Source organism: Vipera ursinii, assembly GCF_947247035.1.
Source record: "Vipera ursinii genome assembly, chromosome: 4".
Taxonomy (NCBI): domain Eukaryota; kingdom Metazoa; phylum Chordata; class Lepidosauria; order Squamata; family Viperidae; genus Vipera; species Vipera ursinii.
Genome location: NC_139514.1, coordinates 68,715,153 through 68,738,631, shown reverse-complemented (window position 1 = coordinate 68,738,631; position 23,479 = coordinate 68,715,153). Strand labels below are relative to the sequence as shown.

The 23,479-nt window shown below is 38.0% G+C and overlaps 1 protein-coding gene across 1 annotated transcript in view; it reads left to right on the top strand.

The window, feature by feature from the left end:
- The window catches only part of GLRA2 (glycine receptor alpha 2), a gene marked incomplete at both ends in the record, with an annotated part of 134,892 nt that overhangs the window by 67,370 nt on the left and 44,043 nt on the right, over positions 1-23,479 (top strand). The window contains one exon of the mRNA XM_083361287.1: positions 514-728. Within this exon, the coding sequence (XP_083217413.1) occupies positions 514-728 (215 nt within the window). The remainder of the gene's footprint in view (positions 1-513; positions 729-23,479) is intronic.

Genomic DNA, 23,479 nt, shown 5'->3' with positions numbered 1-23,479 from the left:
AATACCAATTTATAAATGCAGTTGTGTACTGCAGCTCCATACCAGGTCTGATAATTATTTAGTTATTCAGATTTTTTAAAAAACACCTGGTCCCTTATATCAAGTCAACAAATGCTCTCATCAAACTCTTTGTGGTCTGAATCTTAAAATGCACTGTTTTGTTTATTATTTTGTTTAAAAAGTATAAAGCAGTATTAATTTTTAAAGCCCTCATTTTCAAAACATTAAAAATACTCAACAAGACAGATCAGTAAATTGAATCAATTGGTATAATTGCAGTCATCTTTGTGTAAAGTGATATACAACTCTCAAATGTCTAACTTGGGGTTGATTCCTTCAGGGTAGAATGTCAGTCAAAATATACCTTGTATTAGTACTGAAGGAACAATGCCCATCCAATTGAATAAGATCTGACATTTCACTGTTCATGTGCCTAAGGCAATTAATTTATTCTGATGATATAATAGGATTAAAAGTACAAAAATGATTTATAAAAACAATTTCGTGTTCTAGGAAAATTTACATGCATTGAAGTAAAGTTTCATTTGGAGCGTCAGATGGGATATTATTTAATCCAGATGTACATTCCTAGCCTGCTGATCGTCATTTTGTCCTGGGTATCTTTCTGGATCAACATGGATGCTGCTCCAGCCAGAGTTGCACTGGGCATAACTACAGTTTTGACAATGACCACTCAGAGTTCAGGCTCCAGAGCATCTCTTCCAAAAGTAAGTACTTTCCATTAATTCAGAACTAACAAACTAAATAGAGATGATTCCTATAATCTTTTGTGTTATGTTCCTTATTTTTTTCATGCATTGAAATTATAAGTAATGTATTTAATAAATTTGTGAACCAGATGTCTTTTATTTCATGTATATACAAGCGAGATTTATTATACATTATATGACTGAAGGGTAAAATTAAGATATAGGGCATTATGTGAAATACATTTCTTTTTATTTGCATTAAGGATGGCAGTTGGTTACACAACTTATTTTCTTATTTTTTATTTTTTTTAAGTACAATTTTTATTATATTTATTTAATATATAAAATACAAAGAAAAATAGATATAAGAAATTAGGGGAAGGAAAAAGAGAAAGGAAGAGAAAAAAAAGTGAGATACAAGGGGAAAAAGAAAAGGCATTGAATTCCAATTTTCTTTAGTGCAGTACAGAATAAAAACATGCCAGCTTCAACATTTTGCTTTTACACATTAGTATTTGACTAATTTCCATAATGACAAATCTATCTAATCGACAAAACCAGTCAAAATTTCATTTTTTTTTCATCACAAAAAATCCAGAAGTGATATCCAAGTGAAAAAGGTAGTTAAACATATTCTCTTCTTTGAATAAAAGTCAATTTAACCATTCCTGCTTTATCTTCTTTACTGTGGAAATGGTATGTATTTCTATTTGCAGCTAATAATCTTTGTGAACTATCCCCATTTTTATTAACAAGGTTCACTGTATTCTTTCAGATTCTTTGACCTTACAGGGAAAAACACTCTTTTTTCATTTCTTTTTCACCCTTTTTAAAATGCTAAACTTTTCTTTAACATTACTAAAATCAAAACTTTCTCATACATTTTTAATATCTTAACATACAGATTTGAACTTCAGTATTAAATTTAAATCCCTCCCTCCAAACTACTCTTAGAGAATAATATTTTTTTCTTTTATAAACATCCTTTTTAAAACTCAATTTTTTCTTTAACTATTAAAACATTTTTTAACTTCCTCTTAACAAAGATATTCTCAAACACTTTCAATAACATTTTGCGTACATTAAGAATCACTTAAGCATTCTATATATATAAAAATTTCATTTCCAAATTATGGATTAAGATTTTCAGTTACAAATATCAAAATCCATCCTCCAACCTTTCTTTTTTTTTATTGAAAAGTTTTACAATACATTTTTGAATACAAAAGAACCCCGCTCCTCCACTTCCCCTCTCCCCAACCCCCCCTACCCTACCCTCCCCCCTCCCCGACTTCCCAGAGCTGAATACAGGGTATAATAATACAAACAAGCATAATCTAAAATATGCTAACAACAATAATAAAACATTAAATTCTATCACACTTTAACTCTCCATAGTCAAAATATTAATAAAATAGCTACCAACTAATTATACGTCATAAAAATCCGCTACTTATTCAAATGCTAAATGATACTTTTTAGTCCCATATTTATTCTGAATATATTCAATCCATCTTCTCCATTCCACAATGTATCTCTGTTGCGATTGATCTTTCAAATATGCTGAAATCTTTGCCATTTCCGCCAAGTTAGAAACTTTCAAAGTCTACTCTTCTATAGTCGGCAGTTCTTCCTTCTTCCTTCTTCTTTGTGCTACTAAAAGTCTCGCTGCCGTAATTAAATTCAACATCAACTTTGTATCTATAACAGTAGCATCTGTAATAATACCCAATAAAAACAATTGCGGAGAAAACTTTATCCTTTTCTTAAATATCTTTTGCATTTCTAACCCAAATCTTTTCCCAAGTGTCCATTGTTATAACTTCTTGAAAATTCTGGGCCCACTTTATCATACAATCTTTAACAAGTTCCGTTTGTGAGTCAATTTCTATCAATGCATTATATATCCTTTTTATATGTGCTTGACCTTGATCTCTAATTTGTTTTACCAAATTTTCATCAATCACCTTCTTATCATACAATAAATATGCATGCCAACCAAATAACAAATCATGACCCTCAAGATTTAATAATCTCCCTTGTGTTAAATTAAACCAGTCACTTATCGATGACAAAGCAGCAGCCTCATAATATAATTTAAAATTAGGCATTTTAAGACTGCCTCTTTCACGCGTATCTTGCATTATCTTAAATTTAACCCTGCCCAAACAAATTTATTAGTTTATTTATTTTTATTTTATTTTATTTTATTTATTTATTTTAATCCCATTTATATCCTGCCCTTCTCCGAAGACTCAGGGCGGCTTACAATTTAAGCACAAACCAATGTGCTTAGCAATTCCTTTTTGCCATTCCTCCAAATTTAAATCCTTTTTAAGTATAGGTATCATTTGAAATAAAAATAAAAATTTTGGCAAAACATTCATTTTCACTGCTGCAATTCTTCCCAATAAAGATAATTGTAATTTTTTCCAACTATCTAATTCTTTTTGTATTTTTCCCCATAACATTTCATAATTATTTTTATATAACTTCACATTTGAGGCTGACAGATATATCCCCAAATATTTAATCTTTTTAACTATTTCAAATCCCGTTAGCTCTTCTAAAACAGCCTTTTGTGATACAGTCATATTCTTAGACAATATTTTAGTTTTTTGTATGTTTATCTTAAATCCAGAAACTTTCCCATATAACATTATTATCTCCATCAATTCTACAACTGAATAATCCGGCTGAGTTACTGTAATAACCAGGTCGTCCGCAAATGCCCTCAATCTGTAATCCTGATCTCTTATTTGGATTCCCCTGATTTTATTCAAATCTCGTATTTTAATCAGTAATATTTCCAATGTTAAAACAAATAATAAAGGTGACAGCGGACACCCCTGCCTTGTGCCCTTTTCAATATTACATGGTTCTGTCAAACTGTTATTTACTATTATACGGGCTGTTTGCTTTTGATATATTGCCCTAATAGGTTGTAAAAAAATTTCCCTAAATTCCATTTTCTCTAATACTTTCATCAAAAATTGCCAATCCAATTGATCAAAGGCTTTTTCAGCATCCAAAAAGATCAGCGCTGCGGGGATCTGATTATTTCTTTCCAAAAATTCCAATAGATCTACAATGTGTCTCACATTATTCCTCATTTGTCTACCACTTATAAATCCAGTTTGATCACTATGAATCACTTGTTGCATTACCTTCATTAATCTCTTAGCTAAGACTTTTGCAAATATCTTATAATCAGTATTTAAAAGCAATATTGGTCTATAGTTTTTGGCTTGAGTGGCATCCTGATCTTCCTTTGGGATCAACGAAATAAAAGCAGTTTTCCACAATGGAGGTACCCCTCCTCCCAATTGAATTGTCTTAAACAGTTCCCTTAAAGATTCCACCATTTCTAACTGTAAATTTTTATAGTAAACGGCGGTCAAACCGTCAGTTCCCGGCGCTTTACACACTTTTAATTGTTTAATTGCTAGAAAAATTTCTTCATCAGTTATCAATTGGTTCATCCCTTCCTTTTGTTCTTGCGTAAGAACAGGAATATTGGCTTTTATCAAATAATCATCTATATCTACATCTCTAATCTTATCTCTGGCATAGAACTTAGAATAAAAATCAACAAAAGTCTTTTTAATAAGATTCTGCTGATACACTACTTTACCCTTATGTTCTATTCTATCTTTGCTTCTTCCTTAACAAGTAAGCTAACCATCTACCCGGTTTATTAGCATTACAAAAAGTGTTATGTCTAGCATACCGTAAGTTAGTTGCCACTTGATCTGCCATTAACGTATCAAACTGACCCCTTAATAAAGTAATTACCTCTTTGATCTTCCCATCAGATGGATTCAGAATTAAAGCCTTTTCTTTTTCCTTAATTTCATCCTCTAATTCTTTCCTCTTAAATTCCAGTTTACGTCTATGTTTATTATTCAAATATATTAATACACCTCTCATATAAGCTTTACTTGCATCCCAAACCATCTCAATAGAAGTACCTTTATGCATATTAATTTAAAAAATTCTTTCATCTGTTTTTTACACTCTTTACACTCTTCCACATTTTCCTGGTATCTAAATAAATTTTCATTTAAACTCCAAGACCGTCTATCTCCATTATCTTTTTCTATCTCCAACCATACTGGACTATGATCAGATATAGTTCTTGGACAAATCTTGATCTTCCTAATCCTAGGGAAAAAATCATTAGTAATTAATACAAAGTCAATCCTGGAGAAAGATTGATGACTGTCGGAGAAAAAAGTAAAGTCTTTTTCTTGCATGTTTCTTTCTCTCCAAACATCTCTCAATTCCAAGTCATCCTTCATCTCAAAAAAAGATTTAGGCAGTTTAGCATGACTTGGCGTGCTTTTAAAAAGGCCTCCCTTGTCCATTTGTACATCCAAGACGCCATTCCAATCTCCCATAAAAATACAAGATTTATAATCCCACTGAATAATCTTGCTGTGTAGTAAATTGTAAAAATCTCCTTGCTGTTGATTAGGAGCGTATAGTCCAACCAAAATAGTTTTCTTGCCTTCTATTAATAATTCAATTATAACATATCTTCCTTGTTTGTCTGTTTCAATTAAACTCGCTGTTAAAGTATCCTTAACATAAATAACAACTCCATTTTTCTTATCAGGCGCGGAAGCAATAAACTGTGTGCCCAACCTAAAGTTTACCAAGTACTTTTGATCAGCCACTTGAATATGTGTTTCCTGTAAGCAAATAATATCGTTTTTAAATTGCTTTAGATATTGAAATACTTTCTTTCTCTTATGTGGTGAATTTAGACCATTAACATTCCAGGTTAGAAGCTTTGTCGCCATCTTTTGCGACCTGAAGCTTTTGGAGCGCCTCTTCCAAAATCACCTGCACTCTCTTTGGCCTCGCTCCTCCCACTGCTTCACTGTAAGTAGGTTTTTGAGATGCCGTCATAACTCTCTGCTGTTCTTGCTCTTATCTCATTTGTCTAGCTGCAGCGCGTGTCATTCTTTGGTCTCTGACCTCCTCCGTTGGTACTGAAATCTGATCCACTCCTGTAACTTTCTGGAATTCTCCATCTTTCAGCTGTGTGACTCCTTCAGCACCTTGTGTACTCTCAATTTGTGATTGACGCTCTCCTTCACCATTCTTCCTTTTGGATTCCAGAAGTGGTATGGGGACTGCCTTCAAAATGTTGGCATAAAAATCACGTGCCTGTAACACTGTGAGAAGACGATATCTCGTGCCTGCATGCATCACCACCATACCTACTGGGATCTCCCATCTGAACTGGATATCCCGTCTTCTTAATTCTTCTGCCAAAAATGCAAACTCTTTCCTTCTCCTTAAAATTCTTGGAGGGATCTCTTTTAAAATTAAAACTTCTTGCTCTGCAACTGCAAATTTGCTATTATAAAAGGCTTGAATAACATCATTTCTAATTGCTCTCTTTGTAAAATAAACCACCACATCTCTAGGTAGTTTCCTTTGTCTTGCAATCCAGGAATTGACACGAAATATTTTATCTATATCCACCATAATATCTTCTGCTGAGCGCCCCAAAACCTCTTCAAGGGCTTCTGAAACTACTTTTTTCAAATTTTCCTTAGGGTCTTCCTTCATCCCTTAATTCTCACAGCAAATTCCATCTCTCTATGCTGAACCAATAATAAATTGTCGTCAATCTTTTACATCACCGTTTCAGCATCCGTCATTTTGGCATCTAATCTCACACTATTTTGGCTAAGTTCTTCCACTCTCTCATCCAAACGTTCAATACAAACAGCCATGCCTTGAAGTGCAAGTAAGATGTCTGCCCTTATTTCTGTGTTCTTCTCCTCAATAAGTTCAGCTAATTGTTGAGATTGCTTTTTCAAAGCCTCTTGCAAAACATCCTGCAGATCTTTTATTGTCAAGGCTGGTGCGGGTGCAGGTGCTGGGGGGGCATTAAAGCCTGTAATGAAGATTGCTGAACTGGCCCGCGCTTCTAAGAACTTTAGATGATTTGGCAGCCATTTTCACCCACTTAATTCTGTTGCGCACTTTCACTTTTAAAAGTCTCCACAAAATCTACTGAGTTAAAGTTCATATACTTGCTCTGACAACATTTTCCTGTACAGCTCTTCCTGCATCCAAGTAATCCAAAGTTCACTCTCGCTGGCAGGGATGGTTGCAGCGTCCTGCTCTGCTCCAAAGCCCTGGAGCAGAGGCGTCCCGAAGTCTGGAGCAAACTCAGGCTTTGGGGGGGGCTCAATCCTTCAACCACCAGAGTTTCAACTCTGGCGGTCTAGGAGAGCTCTACCCCTGCCTGGGCTCTCACCCCCTCCTCTTCTCCTGAGGAGCGGGCTTCCGAGCTGCCAAACAGCTGATCGTTGCTGTTTTTGGTGGCTCTACGGAAACAACGGGGCTGACAGCCGAAATGGCTGCCGTCAACGGAGCCTTGCCACCCGGAAGTCCTTCAACCTGTCTTCATGGAGTAAGATCTTTTTCTTCTCTGGAAAGTTTATCAAGTAGTTATAAGCAGTGGTGAGATTCAAATAATTTAACAACTGGTTGTATTCATCATTATCACTGGTGTGTTGTGCATTATATTGACCATCACCGGCACAACATGCATCGCATTGACATCACCGGTGTGATGCATGTTGCATTGATGTCATTGATGTGACATGCCTTGTGTCAGCGGTGTCACCAGCCTGACATCCCTCGATTTATCCTAACCGGTTCACTGAACTCAACAAAAAGTTAGGTGTGAACCGGTGTGAACCGGCTGAATCCCACCACTGGTTATAAGCCTCCCTTTTTATCAAGGATTTCTCAACCTTGTTAATGTCCTTAAAGAAAAAGTCCCAAACTTGTCTTTTTAAGAATTGCAAATTTTCTTGAAGCTCTTCTTTCAATTGTGTAGAGAGATTTATGTTTAAACCATCAGAATAAAAGTTGGTGTCAGGTTTATATTCCAAAATTGCAGTTAACTCCTCTGCATTTTCAGCTACTTTTAAAGTTGCCTCAGTAGTTCGGTAACACATGTTTACATCTCTAAAGTAGTTTGAGAATTTTTTTTATCACCCTTGGAGCACAGCTGGTCAACAAACTAGTGGATTTTATTTAGAGAATTTTCAAATAATTTGCTCCTCCATCTTGACTCCCTCTTTGGTCACAGAATAGCTTTTTTTTTTGGTAAGTCGCTTGGGAATTGCTTTTTATCAGAAATAATAAAAATCAGAAAACATTTAGCCACCCACAGCAAAGAAGACCAAGCTACAAGTTACTACAATAACTTGTCAACAAACTGGTGGATTTTATTTAGAGAATTTTCAAATATATCTCTAATAATTTGCTCCTCCATCTTGACTCCCTCTTTGGTCACAGAATAGCTTTCTTTGTAAGTAACTTAGGAATTGTTATTTATCAGAAATAATAAAAATCAATTTTTTTAGCCACCATACAAAGAAGCTGCAAGTTATTACAATAATAAATTAATATCACAGCTTTTAGTCTTTATGTTTCTTTTCTTTCTTTTTTTTTTCTTTGCTCCACACTTCTTTATTTTGGCTTGCCTTAGCAGCCTTCTTTCTTGTTGCTTAACACTAAAAAAAATCCCCAAACTGGCGCAGGTCTTCAAAAAAGCGTAGCAGGCTGTGGCTAAAGAGAGCTTCTTTTAACTTAGTAAAGATTAATAGTCCTTAAAGGTGAATAAGAACTTACTGTCCATTTGAAAGATAAATTTCAAAGCGGCAGCTTCAACGACAAACAGATTGGAGCCTTTCTCCCCCTAGTATTTGGCACACAGCAGCCTTGAAGCTCAGCTTGTGAGGTTGCTTGCAGAACACAGCTGTATTGGAGGCTTTTGAAGGGTAATCCTTAAACTCTCCCTGATCCTGGTGGGTCATAAAAACTGAAGGAATGCCAGTCCCTTCAGTTAGCAATTGAAGAGCTACATGCCAGGGAAAAACCCTTCAAGGATCCTTCCCTGAGCATGTATTCAGTCGGCCATTTTCATTGGAAGTGACACACACAACCTATTTTCTAGGCTTAGGCTGAAGGCTGTACTCAACTTTGGAATATCTGACTAAAAAGTAGGTGGAGAAAAGAAAAGAAAAAGTAGGTTGATCAGTATAAAATTATACATGTTACATTAATTACAGATAATAGGATTCATCTTGTAACCTGCCTCCAGAAGCTGTGAATGCTCCAACACTGAAAGTTTTTAAGAAGAGACTGGACAGCCATTTGTCTGAAATGGTATAAGGTTTCCTGCCTGAGCAGGGGGTTGGACTAGATGACCTCCAAGGTCCCTTCCAACTTTACTACTATTATTATGATTATACATTTCTTAATTTTGTCCTTGAAAAACTTGGAGGGCTGTACCCAAAGTTTTAGGGGCTACATGGTTACATATCTCTATGACACAGGATGAGATTCTGTCAGACCATTAGTTTCTGACCTTTTTTGCCTTTCACTCAAAGCAAGTAGTTTTAGCACATGTAGAAGTAAATGTGTGACATTTTACAGAACAGTTGACCATATTTAATTGCAATCATCCATATGTTAAGATTATCTTTAGGCAACAACCGCATAAGGTGGTTGTGGTGGGGAAAATAGGAGGAGGAAGGAGTATTAGGTATGTTCACCACCTTGAATTATTTATAAAAAATAATGGAGGCAGGGTAAAAAGAAGAAAAGAAAAAATTAAATTCATTCATAAGTCACAGGTTACTTCATGTCTTCAATGTACTAGTAATCAGGGGCATCAATTTGTGTTTCCAGTATAAAAACTAATTTTTGGCAGTGTCAATTTCTATAAAGCATCATCCAAAACTATTAAACTTTATCACAAAGTCAAAATACTATATATAATTGGTTCTTCACAAAACATAGCAACTTAGGAAATTGCATGTGAATTGCATCTCCAACTACACTTTATTCATTCTTGTCTAAGTATCTCAATACAATCCAATAAGTTTAAAGTATTATTTGTTGTATAAGACATAATCTGAGATCTAGTGAGGTTTCTGGTATTAAGGTAAAAATATTTTCCTATTATTTAGACAAACTGATGATCTTCCATTCTTTATTCCATTCCATTGCTTTAAAATTTGCATATCAGATTGATTTACTGATAATAGATACGGGCTGTTGGTTTGATCGCCTTGGTGATTTGACTGCAAACATTTTGTGTTCATTCAAGCGGACATCTTCAGTGTGCTTTGAATTGTGCTCATCTGCCAGAGCACTGGCCTTTAAATATCTTCTTGTGTGATGTAAATTGGTGTGGTTGTTATTTGTCGAGATGTTTCTGAATCATGGTCTGGTTTCAGACTGTTTGATTGGCTGGTGGTTGTTGCTAGGCCATAGTCTTTGGTGTTTAAGTATCATCTGTGTGATGCAAATAGTGTTTGTTCATTTGGTTGCCTCTGAATCACGGCCTGGTTTTGGGTTGTTTGGTTGGCTGGCTGTTGTTGTTAAGATGTGGTCTGGTTTCTTGTGGGGTGTGTGTGTGATTTTTGTTGCTGTGTGGTGGGGTGCCTGTTTGATAATAGATATTTATAAAAATTGATTATGGAGTTTTTAGTGTTAGAAAAATTAATAATCTCTTTTTGGAGCCGTTGATTTAGGTGGTACACAAGTTTAATAAAATTAGTGGTAAGTAGGAATAATAATAGTACTAGTATAATGTCTCTATGCCTGAAAATGTCACTTTTCCTAATAGATATCTCACTAAGTATTGTAATTATAAATACTGCCAGTAGATTGTAACAAAAATGGCCTTTTATTCTTTAACGCAGAAAATAGTATAAATTCATTGTTGTAATCAACTAGTTGATTTAATGTAAAGGTCCCAGAATCCATTCAGATCTTCCATAAAATCATTTTTTTCCTATGAGCGTGATATCTGAATTGCCATAGTTTAGCATTAGAAAAAGGACCAAAATGCATTTTTCAAGAGTAATGTATCATTGAATTGATATAGGAAACATATTAAAAATATTATATTTTAAACTCCAATTTATTTCTAATTACCTAAAATATACAGATATTCCAAAAGAGCTCAGAAAGAAGAATCTGCAATAAGCAAAGATGTCCAGAATTTGTGACCAAAGTTATGTGATATAAAATCTAAAAAAACCTCCAAACCTCTTATTTTTACATATTTTTCTAATATAATTTTAGAATTGAAGAGCCCCATAGAAATGTATGAAATGATGTACCAGGTGGCCTACATTGAGTATCGTCTATATTGAGTATGAGCTATATTGAGTACATGTTAAGCTAACAGATCCTTATTGTAGAGAGTTTTGCACAAGTAATAGCTATTTTCCTACTCATCAGTGGGTAGCAATATATATTTCATTATTTTCTGTGTGCCAATTACATATCCATTCTAGATTCTATAACATCTGAACTTGGGGACTGTGGACATTTAGCAGCAAACTGCAGAGAGTCTAGTCATATTTTATTACTGTTATGACTTGTATTTCAATGTAATACAATCTGCTTCAATTGAATATCTTGGAGAAATGTTTGAAGCAGCACAGACTTTGTTTACATTGCTCTTCTGATTGTAACATGAAAAGTTAAAAAGGCTGATGATTTGTCATTGTTGGTTCAACCTACTAAGTTGCTTTACAAAAATCATGGATATTCATGCACACTGTGCAGAAGAAAATCCTTCATGGTAAAACTTAAGACTCAGTGTGTGAGTTAGTGACATGTTCTAGTTTGTTTTTTCCTAAATAGTCATACAATATATTGTTCACTAATATTGACCAGCAGGTCTTTTGTGAGCCAGAGTAGTTTTTCAGAAGTTGTTTTCCTTCTCATGCAAGCTTTTTTTAAAAAAATTATGATGCTAGCCCTGAAATGTAGATTGTGTTCATGCAAAAATTCTACTGTCCATCTGTTCAGTTTAGGTTATTGGCAGTTCCAGTTAGCAATTGCATAAGAGGTGCAGTTCAGGTGATCCAGAGATGTGATCAGAATTTTATATTGGTTTAAATATTTCACATTCACCTGCACGATGTCATGGTAAGCTATTGTTGTATATTGGTTAAGGTATTGGAGACTCAAGAGTCAACTCTGTCCTTAACATGGTCCTTGCCCATTTTCAAGGTTTTTGTAGAATTGATGCTGATTTGCTCTAAAATGCAAATTCTGCTGGAATTGAATTATTTGATTTAGTTATTTGATTGATCTTCTCTGCAATAATATATTATTAATACATGCTTGTTATTACTAAAATGTACTTACATGAAATTAAATGTTATGTAGTATTATTTAGCCATATTTTGGAATCGCATCCGCATGGTTACTTCATAATATACATTTGATAAGCATAATGCTCCTTCATTTCAAACTCAATGAATGTGACCATAGTGGTGGTTCCCAAACTGCAACCCGAAACCCACTTGTACATCACCGGGTGCTGGGGGCATGGCCACCAAGTGGGCATGGCACCAAGTGGGCATGGCCACCAAGTGGGCTTGGCTATGGTAGTCATGGTAGCATGGGTGGGTGTGGCCACTTCAATGTCGCTTCTGGGGAGGGATGCCTGTGGGGGCCAGGCAGGCAGAATTGGGGGAGATCCAGGGGTTCTCTGGCAGGTGGGGCAGTGGGTAGGAGGCTCACCCTGCAGGGTGAGGTGAGGCAAGGGAGGGGGCAATGCAGGGGTGCCATTGCCATGGGGCAAGGCAAGGCCAGGCAGTGGCTGGAGTTGCAGACAAAGGGAGACTCTGGTGAGGAGGAGGAGGTGGAAGAGGGTTTAAGCAAGCTTAGCAACCAGTGGGGATCTCCCCCCAAACAAACATGCTTTGTGGGTAATCTCAAAGCACGACAGAAGAGACCAAAACCTGCTTCAACCAGCCAGCAGATGGGAGGGGAATAAAAACCAAACAGCCCCCCCCCGCAAAAGCCTCGGAGAGGGGGAAGAGCTGGCAGGCTGGTGCCTTGCTAAGCTGGTGGCTTGGAGGAGAAGGGCAGCTACACCCCCTCCCAAACACTGCCCTCTCACGAAAACAGGATGAAAACTCCAAAAAGCGACAAGGAAAAAAAGTTAAAACAGAAGGGTGCCTCATGATGGTTTTCTTCCCCACTTCCTTCTAGCTGCAGGTTAAATATGTAAACACCAGAAAAGAAAAACTTGGCTTTCTCTCTTTTTAAATCAGAAGGTTAAATCAGAAGGAAGGAATGGGAGGATTGGGGAGGATTGTTTCAAAGGAAGGGAAAGAGGGGCTGGGGGAGCACAGCAGCAGAACGGTGATTGCACAAGCTTCTGGCTATGCAGGGGGGGCATTGGGGTGCGTTCTTTTTAAAACAGCAAAACGAGGCAAAAAGGAAAAATCCCCAACTCACTCCACCTCTCAAAAACACAACAACAGAGCTTTCAATGATACAAACAAGTTTTTATTGAAAAGTAAAAGTTTGCATTTGGCATGCTTTTAAAGAATTAATGTGATTTTTGCTATTATATGCCTGCTGATAATTTATCTACCCTTGGCTCATAGTTTGTAAGTTTGAGAGCAACACATGCAGCACTCAGGTCATCTGTTAGCCTGCTTCTGGTGTCTGATTTGATATAATTCATAGCTGAAAACAGCTGCTCACAAGCGTAAGATGATCCAAACAAAGTAAGGAAAGCAATCCCAAGTGCTTTCATGCATTTAAAATTATCTGGCAGAGAATTCCACACTTTGAGGATTTCGTTCTCAGAACTAACTGTGCTGTCCTTTCTCATCCCTTCCATCTTCTCTAGTGTTTCACTAGAGAATTTATTTTTCCAGATAGTATTTTTTTGGAATTCCAGTAGCTCCATTTCCAGATTTCCTAAATCTAACCACTCCAAGCAGGAAAGATCAAGTTCTTCAAATTTGGCTTTATCTGGAGAAGTAAGAAAACACAGGGTTGTCTTCATCTTACGGAACTGTGAAAATCTGTTACTAAAATTTAACTTTGCAGCTGCAACAGTGCTAGAAAACACCTTGTAGATTTCCTGATGGTTTGTAGGATTGTCTGCAAATGTTATAGAATTTTCTAAATGAACTTTTAGACTAGGAAAATATTTCAGCTGCCCACTTTCAAGGTCTCTTTCAAAAACCTGCAGTTTGCTCTCAAATGTTTTGATATCACAAAACATTCTTTCTGCTGTTTTCCCTGCACCTTGTAATTGTTTATTCAGCTGGCTGAAGTGGTGTGTAAAGTCTGTGAAAAACATGAGGTTGGTAAGCCAGGCCATATCAGTGAGCTGTGGATATTCTTGCATTTTTTCATGCATAAAAAGCTGAATTTCATGCAAGCAGGCCACAAATCTCTCCAGGACTCATCCTCTGCTCAGCCACTGGACATTGTTGTACATAACTAAACAATCATACTGTGCCTGAACCTTCTCAAGAAGTACTTGAAATTGCTGATAATTCAGAGCACGAGCCATGATGTAATTCACTATTTTTGTGACATCTTTGAGGACATTGTCAAATTGTTTGTTGCTTTCCTTGGCATAAAGAGCTTCCTGGTGAATGATGCAGTGGAATTGAATTAATTTATGTTTTGTTTCTTGAAGAAACAACTGTATGAAACCAGATGTTGCCCCTATCATAGAAGGTGCTCCATCACTTGTAACTGAAACCGCCTTTTCTGGTCTTACGTCTTGTGATAAGAAAGCTTCCTTCACAGCATTGTAAATATCTACACCTTGTGTTCTTTCAGGCAAAGACATCAGTTTCAGTAGCTCTTCTCTCATGGTGTCACCAACAGCATAATGCAAAATTACTGCCAGCCTTGCATGGTTATTGATATCTGTGCTTTTGTCCAAGCACATGGAGTAACAGGCTGCCTTTTGTAAGTCAGTGGTGAGCGGTTGATTAACATCACTTGCCATGTGCTGGACTCTATCTTTAATGGTGTTTCTGCTCAGTGGTATCTCAGAGATGTGTTGAATAATTTTATCCTTGTTTGGGAAATCATGAAAAAGTGAATCACTCCCAGACAACAGGGCCGTTTTGATAATATCCCCATCAGAAAGGGGCTTACAATGTTTTGCTATGCACAGTGAAATTTTAAAACTGGCAGCAGTCAGATGATTCGTTCAGGAAAGATAGTTGGAAAAACTAAGATGCTGGAAATGATAGCTCAACTTCCCTTCAAGAAACTCTTTCCTTTCATTATCACCAAGTTGGGCTACATTTTTATGGTTGGTTTCAAAGTGCCGTCTGACAGTTGATGTGCGACACACAACACTTTCGTTGCATAGAACACATAATGTTTCCCACTGCGTTCAATCACTCCAAATGTGTCCAGGCCTCTTGGAATGATCTTCCACTATATTTTTATTTTTTATTTTTTGGCTGTCGTCATTTTTGGGTGGGTGTACAAGACTCGGGGTCTAAAAAAACACAAAATCAAAAAAATGAAGCAACCAATACAAATCTATCAGAGTAACTAACACTATTAGTTAACACTAAAGAAATGGATATTCCCTGAATCAACAATATAGGAGGGGGGAATCAAACAATGAAAGCAGTGTCCTGGATTTTACAGGTTGTTCAAAAAGTACTCATTTTACCAGATACTGAAAATAGCAGAGAAATCTGAAGCAGAACACCTGTATTAGCAGATGCAACTGATATAAAATCTTGACAAAGGATGGTCAATAAAGCATTCTTGGTTGTCTATTTTTATCTTTCCTAATAAGGTGTAACCAACTTCCTCACTTAACTTTGCAAAACCTGTGGGTCCCACGCCACTCCACATACCTGCAAGAAAGCAGCTGCAATCTGGGTAGTGGAACAGGGCTTTTCCAGTCACCTAGCAAGGTGTCAAAAGCTTGATGTAAACTTGATGACACACACAACCCCAAAAAAGGGAAAAAAGCGATAAAGTACAGTAGTCTTCACCTTACACCAGTTCACTTAGTGACTGTTTGAAGTGACAACGGCACTTTAAAAAGTGACTTAAGACCATTTTTCACACTCCGGCGCTTGCACGCCCACCCCTCGCTGCTGCCATGAGGCTGGGCAGCCGGTGAGTATGAATGCTGCCTCTTTGGGGCCTGTTGAGGCCAGCGGCCAGCTGAGGCAGCTTCAGACATGAGGCTGCCCCCCCACCATTGCCACCACCCAAAGAGGCTTGACAGCTGGCTGAGGCAAGGCAGCCCCCCACCCCACCATTTTACACAGAAAGTTAGTAAATAATAAATAAGAATAGGCTCCTTTCATTTGAACTTTATAGTGGGGACCTGGAGGGATTTTCTTTCAGTGAAGATGAAAGAAAATATATAAAAGTGAGGGAATAAAAAGCAAAGCAGAAAGGAATAAAAAGAGTGAGAAATGGCATGGAGGTTAGGTTTCCTGGATCAGAAATAAATAAATGGAAGAATCAAACTAGTTTTAAGGGAATAAAAGGAAATAAATGGAAGAATTAAACCAGTTTTAACAGAAAAATGATTGGCTTGAACTCTTAAATGGAGAACCAGAATGCTCAACCCAGCAGAAATAGTAAAATTATAAATTTAATTCTATTTACAAAGTTATAGCTTGCAAGCTGCCTGCAGTGTGTAGGAAAAGCACTCTGAGCATGGCCAGAGACATGATTTCTGGGCTTCCAACTAGGACCCCAGCTGTTAATGGCAGTTGGGGGCCAGTGGGGGCTGTTTTTCTTGCCTTGTGTGCCCCATGTGAGGTACCCCCCTTCCCCTCCCCTCACGGGGCCCTGCTTACCCAGGTGGTGCCTAGCTCCATCATCACCTCCTTGAAGGCTGCTGACTCCTCGCCCTGTCACTGCTTCTGCAGCACGATCTTCTGGCTAAACTTGCACGGGTTGGACGCCGCTGCCACCGCAGAATGGCAAATCGAATGGCTTGCAGAATGGCAGATCGAACCTCTGCCGGCGGTGGAGGCTTCCAAAACAGCGGATCGAGCCTCTGCCGGTAGCGGAGGCTTCCAAAACAGCGGATCGAGCCTCTGCCGGAGGTGGAGGCTTGCAGAACAGTGGATCGAGCCTCTGCTGGCGGCGGAGGCTTGCAGAACGGCAGGTCGAGCCACTGCCGGCGGTGGAGGCTTCCAAAACGGCAGATCGAGACTCTGCCGGCGGCGGAGGCTTCCAAAATGGTGGATCGAGCCTCTGCCGGCGGCGGAGGCTTGCACAACGGCAGATCGAGCCTCTGCTGGCGGCGGAGGCTTGCAGAGAGGAGAGTGGCGGACTGCACCTCTGTCAAGGTAGCGGGAGTGCTTTGGGGAAGCCTCGCATGGCCAGCGGGAGGGGAAAGCTCTGTGCCGCCCGTCGCTCCGTCCTCCTCTCCCGGCAGCTTCGAGGGTTCCCGACCGGGGCCTGCTCAGAGCGTGCGAGCGGGCTTCCCCTCCACTGCCCCTCAGCAAGATGCGCCCCAGCGAGCTTCTCCCGTGCCTGCTTTGCCTCTCTGCGGCTTGCGTTTTCCTACAAGCAGTCCAACTGCAAGCCCATCCCCGCCTTGCTGCTGCTGTGCCACGGGATCGAGGACCCCACTATGTGGCTGCCCAACCTGCTGGGCCACGAGACAGTGCAGGAGGTTTTGGAACAGGTGAGTGGCAGGCCCGCTGGTGCAGAAGTAGTGCCACCCGGACATGCTTGCAGAATGGTGGATTGAGCCTCTGCTGGCGGCAGAGGCTTGCAGAGTGCGGATCCAGCCTCTGCCGCTGGCAGAGGCTCGATCCGCCGTTTTGCAAGCCTCCGCCGCCGGCAGAGGCTCGATCCGCCATTCTGCAAGCCTCCGCCACCGGCAGAGGCTTGATCTGCCGTTCTGCAAGCCTCCACCGCCGGCAGAGTCTCGATTCGCCATTCTGCAAGCCTCCACCGCCGGCAGAGGCTCGATCCGCCATTCTGCAAGCCTCCGCTGCTGGCAGAGGCTCGATCCGCCGTTCTGCAAGCCTCCGCCGCCAGCAGAGGCTTGATCCACCATTTTGCAAGCCTCCGCCGCCCCATTCTCTCAATGGGGCGGTGGAGGTTTGCTTCGGCTGCTTTTCTTTTGGCAGAGCCATCCATACTGGAGGTGGATGGGGGCAGGGCTGGTGCACGTTTTGCCTTGTTTTGCACATGCATGTGCGTGCATGCACATGCACACACATTTTGCGGCTCCCACTTTTTTGTGTGTGTGACGGAAATGGTTCTGAGTGGATCGTTTACTGTTTCAGGTTGCCAACCCCTGGACTAGACAATCACCTATCTGAGATGGTATAGGTTTTCTTGCTTGAGCGGGGAGCTGCACTAGAAGACCTACTAGGTCTATTCTATTCTATTCTATTCTATTCTATTCTATTCTATTCTATTCTATTCTATTCTATTCTATTCTATTCTATTCTTCACTTTCTGAAGTACATCTCCACTCATTCAGACATTTACAGACATTTACACAGCTGTGCATACCTAACCAATTCAAAGTGGCTGGCCCAGGATTGAATTCCAGAAGAATGTAGGCAAGTTGTACACCATACATCAGGACTTTTCAACCAGTGGTACGGGTACCACCTGTGGTACATTGGCACCTGGCAGGTGGTACGTGACCATCGTAGAAAAGTAGCGGGGGAGGGGAATGAGTTGAATCAGTGGCATCACTGCACAAGCCTGAGCGAGAGATGGCTGGAGCTGCAGGGCTGTCAGGGCTCAGAGGAAGCACCAGGATCAGCGCCAGGCTCCAGCTGGAGCTCGGCACTGATCCTGGCACTTCTGCTGAGTCCAGAAGAAGTGCTGATCAGCTGGAATGTTGCAGCATCTCCAGGGTCTTGTGATTTACATTCAGATGTTTGGCAACTGATTCATATTTATGATGGTCCCAGTGTCCCAGGGTCATGTGAAGTGACCAAAACCTGCTGCAACCACCCAGCAGAGGGGAGGGGAATAAAAACCAAACACCCCACCCCACCCCCGCTGCCAATCCTCAATAGAAATGCTCACAACAATGAAAACCTTGGAGAGGAGGAAGAGCACCAGGCAGGCAGGTGTCTTGCTCAGCTGTGGCTTGTGGGGCACTTTTTTCAGTGCCATTGTAACTTCAAACAGTCACTAAGTGAACTGTTGCAAGTCAAGGTCTACCTGTACTTCATCACCTTTTTCCTTCTTTTTTTTTTGGTCATCAAGTTTTTGACACCTTGCTAGGCAACTGGTGATACTTGGATGTTGCCATATCCTAAAAGTGGTAAAATGGGTGAAAAGGTTGAAAAGCCCTACCATACATAACCAAATTGTAAATGATGATGCCAAACTGGCATCCTATTCATTTTTATACTTTCCCTTAAGTTCAGTATTTAATGAAGTTTGCTAGCATTTTTCTCTAGTACCTGGGACTTTTTTTCTGGATAAGAATGCTTATTAGTTCATACACTGGACTTGGAATTGTCTATTGGTTTGGGGACCATCTTTTGCTACACAAACTGCATCTTCCTTACCTTTTGTACTCCTCAAGGTCATTATTTTCCATTAATGTATAAACTATAATCTTGAACAAACCTTTTTGCCTTTTTTATCTGCTTTGAGTGAATGTCACATTCTCAATATTTCACAAATTCATGGCACAAAGCTGCACATTATCACAACATCATAGGATTATATAATGATCATCACTGTATGCTAATAACCTTATACCAGTATTAATATAGTGATATATATTATTCATTAGCTTTTATAATTATATATGGTTAACATAGTCTGACAGAATGGACTTGAAAAGGTATTATCTTATCCATTGTATCTACAGCTCTTTGGACTGGGTTTATAACTCATGGTATGATTTGTTGAGGCTTACACTCTTGAGTAAACATAGCCAATAAATTATAGTTGCATAAACCTTACCACACTCTGACCTAATAAACCCCATCTCACATACAGTAGTTATTCAGTGTAGGGGGTTAAGAAATGCTGTGCTAGAAAAGAGTACAATTTTTCTCCATTGGTTTGTTTATTTATTCTTTATTTTATAAAGCAGTGCAAACCTGAGGTGATCATTTTTCAAACCTAAATAATAAAGGAGGCTTGATATATGCAAAATAATTAAAAAGTGTTCTGGACGGTGGGCAATGGTGTGACATTCATCTTGATTAATCTTATATGTGTACTTTCTTTGGAAGTTTCAACTCAATAGCAATTCTAATTCTACTGAGAAAATCTAAAACAAATTCTTATATACTGTATAAATCCTTATGTATTTCTATTTCCTAAACCTGACTAAAAACCTAAAAAAAAAGATGGGATGAAGAAGAAAAACTGATATGCTTTCTATGATGGGTTATCATTAAGAGAATAAAGGAATTATATTGCTCTTTGTATTGTCTAGGTAATTGTGCACAAGATAGGATATTCTTTGATTATTATTTTCATTATGAGGCCAAAAACAGAAAGAGCCTCAAAGAATCTGTAGAAAGTGAAGATAATATACTATCAGTCAGTTATTAATTAAATGTATATGTTTCTAACTCCCATCAACTCTGGGTAATTACAAATACAAACTTTTTTAAAAAGACAAAAATAGAGCAATAAACAAAATGAAGAGTGAATGTGGGAAAAACTGAACAGGAATGAAAAGTGACAAACCCATATATAGGTAGTCCTGGACTTAGAACAGTTCATTTACTGACCATTTGAAGTTACAACAGTACTGAAAAAAGTGATTTATGACCATTTTTTACAGTTATGACATTTACAGCATCCCCATGGTCATGTGATTTACATTTGGATACTTGACAAGTGACTCACATTTATGATGTTTGCAGTGTCCTGGAGTCATGTGATCACCTTTTGCAACCTTCTGGCAAGCAAAGATAATGGGGAAGCAGATTCACTTAATGATGGATTGGATCATCAAAATTGCAAGGCCAAGACTATCATGGAGCTGAGTGAATTGAGAATATGATATATGAATGGGTTGTGTACTGGTGTCTAAGCTAGAATTATAGTGTAGCAATCTATAGTTACATATGCCCACTGGGTTGGCCACAGCTTTAATTCAGTCTTTAATTATGCCATGTCAGCTATTCCAGAAGTGAGAAATGTCTTTGGAGTTAAAAAATGTCTTTAGAGTTACTTTATGCATAGTATCCAACATATTCACTTTTTGAGGTATAAGACAAAACTACGTTGAGGGCGTTATATGCAACCAAATTGTCAGCATGCAACAAGGCTCTAGTTCACATACATTTCCATTTTAGAGAGGTTCACAATGTATTATCAGATAATTCTGGGAGACAGGGATGAAATAATTGAGACTGGTGCTGGGTAATCTCAAAGTGGAGAATTTCCAGTTTATGTTTTTAACTATGCTCACAAACATTACAGAATCTTCAAACTGCATTTGAAAACATTTGCAGTAATTAAAACAGATTTAAGCAAAACTGTAGGGCTTTTTCTGCCAGTACAACATGTGTGAAAGTGCTATGGCAATGCCTCAGCCTTGGTTTGTATCTCAGGAATTTTAAACCATTGTATGCAGTACTGAATATGTTTCATAATAACCTTTTGAAAATCAAAGATCAATGTCTGTAGACAACCAGTTCAGAATAAATGTGGTCTTGATAGCATGACATAACAGTATCAGATAAAATATAGATTTCAGATGTGAATAAATAGTTTCAATAACAGTCAGTGACTGCTAAGAGATCATATGTAACAATAAAACTCTGGTCAAGATAGAAGATAGTGATGATTTATGTTGCTATTATTGCCCTCTGTCTAATTGCATAAAATAGAATCTTTACTGCATTCAGTGATCAGTACATAATAAAACTTGATAATATGAATGGATTACATATATATAGGGGTGTTACTCATCAAATCAACTAGATATATCAATTAATTACATATCTTTTTAAGTAGAACATAGCAAAATTTAGCTACAGAATAAGTAACAGAATCACATGTATCCAGTGCTTTTTTTGTAAAAGAAAAAGGTGCTGGAACTCACACATGTCATACAACCTGCCTTGCCTACCCTACAAGGTTCCATCCAAAAAAGGTGCCGGAACTCCGTTCTGGGCGTTCTATGAGAAAAAAAGCCCTGCATGTATCTAAAAATAAAACTGGTACATAAATGGGGACTTTATGTAGATGTGAAATGATCAACCATAAATGTGTTATACATACAACAGACATGGCATGGCATGGGCAAAACGTCAACCACAGAGGAATGTCCTTGTACTTGAGGTAAATTTATCAGTGCTAGAAGGAAGTGGGGTTTGCACTCTGTTTACATACGAGTGGCTTGGGGAGGAGCCAAGATGGTCGACAGGCAGTAAAAGCTGTAAGAGCTCCTCCAAAAGTAAACATTTTTAATTTTATTTTAATTTATTTTATTTTATTGAATTTATATACCGCCCTTTCCCGAAGGACTCAGGCCAGTTTACAGGGTACTTAAAACATTGATACAAAAATTAAAAACGATTAAAAAGATTAAATGTAATCCCTGAAAAAATATAAAAAAACCCAATTAAAAACTCTCAGCCTGGGCCGGAAAGCTCAAAGAGCCAGGTCTTTTAACTTTTTAAACCTTTTTAACCTTGCATTTTAACCTACATTTAACCCATTTTAACCTAGTGTGTGTGTGTGTGTGTGTGTGTGTGTGTGTTATAGGATTAGGAATAAGGTAGGGTCAGGATTGGGGTTGGGATTTGGGTTAGGGTTGGGGTTGAGGTTAGGTTTTTTTCAAATAACATTCTCAATATTTAGCAAACAGCATAGTGTCTGGGTTGATGTGTTTAAAAATAACAATGAGTAATAGTTGATTATCATAAACAGTATGTTAATTAATCACTCAATGGTCTTCTTCTTGCTAATATATATTCAGAATTGCCTATCACATTCCTTTCTCTCTAACTTGTTTTTCTAGCCATTGATTTTAGCTATGTTCTAAAATACACTGAGTCTTCTTTCTCTTTTATCTTTAAAGTCAATCTATCCATTTCTGCACTCTAAAATTTTCTTAATCAATTATTCAGTTGGTAAATTTTCATTTTTTCAATGTTGGGAAAATACAATTCTTGCAGCAATTAGTATGTGTAGAATTTGTACAAGCCGGCCTAGCCTGATGGGGGATTGGTGGGGTTTTTTATTCTTGTATTCTTAATATTATCTTTGGGGTTTTATAATTGTAATGTATCAATTGTTTTAAAATCGGGCAATTATTTAATTTCCTTTTAATATTTGTAACTTTGTATTTTATTCTTGCCCTGTGAACCACCCTGAGTCCTCAGGGAGAAGGGCGGTATAGAAATATTATTAAATTTCCTTTTAATATTTGTAACTTTGTATTTTATTCTTGCCCTGTGAACCACCCTGAGTCCTCAGGGAGAAGGGCGGTATAGAAATATTATTAAATTAAAATTAAATTAAATTAAATATATAGTCTTTCTCATAATTTGCTCCTATTATGCCTAACAAAAGTAATTCTGGATTAAAGTCTATTTGTTTTTTAGTCATTATCTCCAACCATCAGTGTATTTTTAACCAAAATCTTTTTGCTTTAGGGCATGTCCACCAGATATGGTAATAAGTACCTGGTCTTTGTTTGCATTTCCAACACTTGTTTGAAGTATTTTTAAACATTTTTGCTAATCTCACTAGTGTCATATGCATTTGTAAAACATTTTATATGTTTTCTTTATATGCCACTGCTTTCATTAATTTAACATTTCTTTCCCATAACTTTTTGCCAGTTTTCTAATTCTATATTATATCCAAAGTTCTTTGCCCATATTATCATTGTTTCTTTTACTTATTCTTCCTCCAACTTTAAGCTTAACAAATATTTATAGTTTCTTAACCAACTTTTCATTTGTTTTTAACAGTATCTGGTCAAA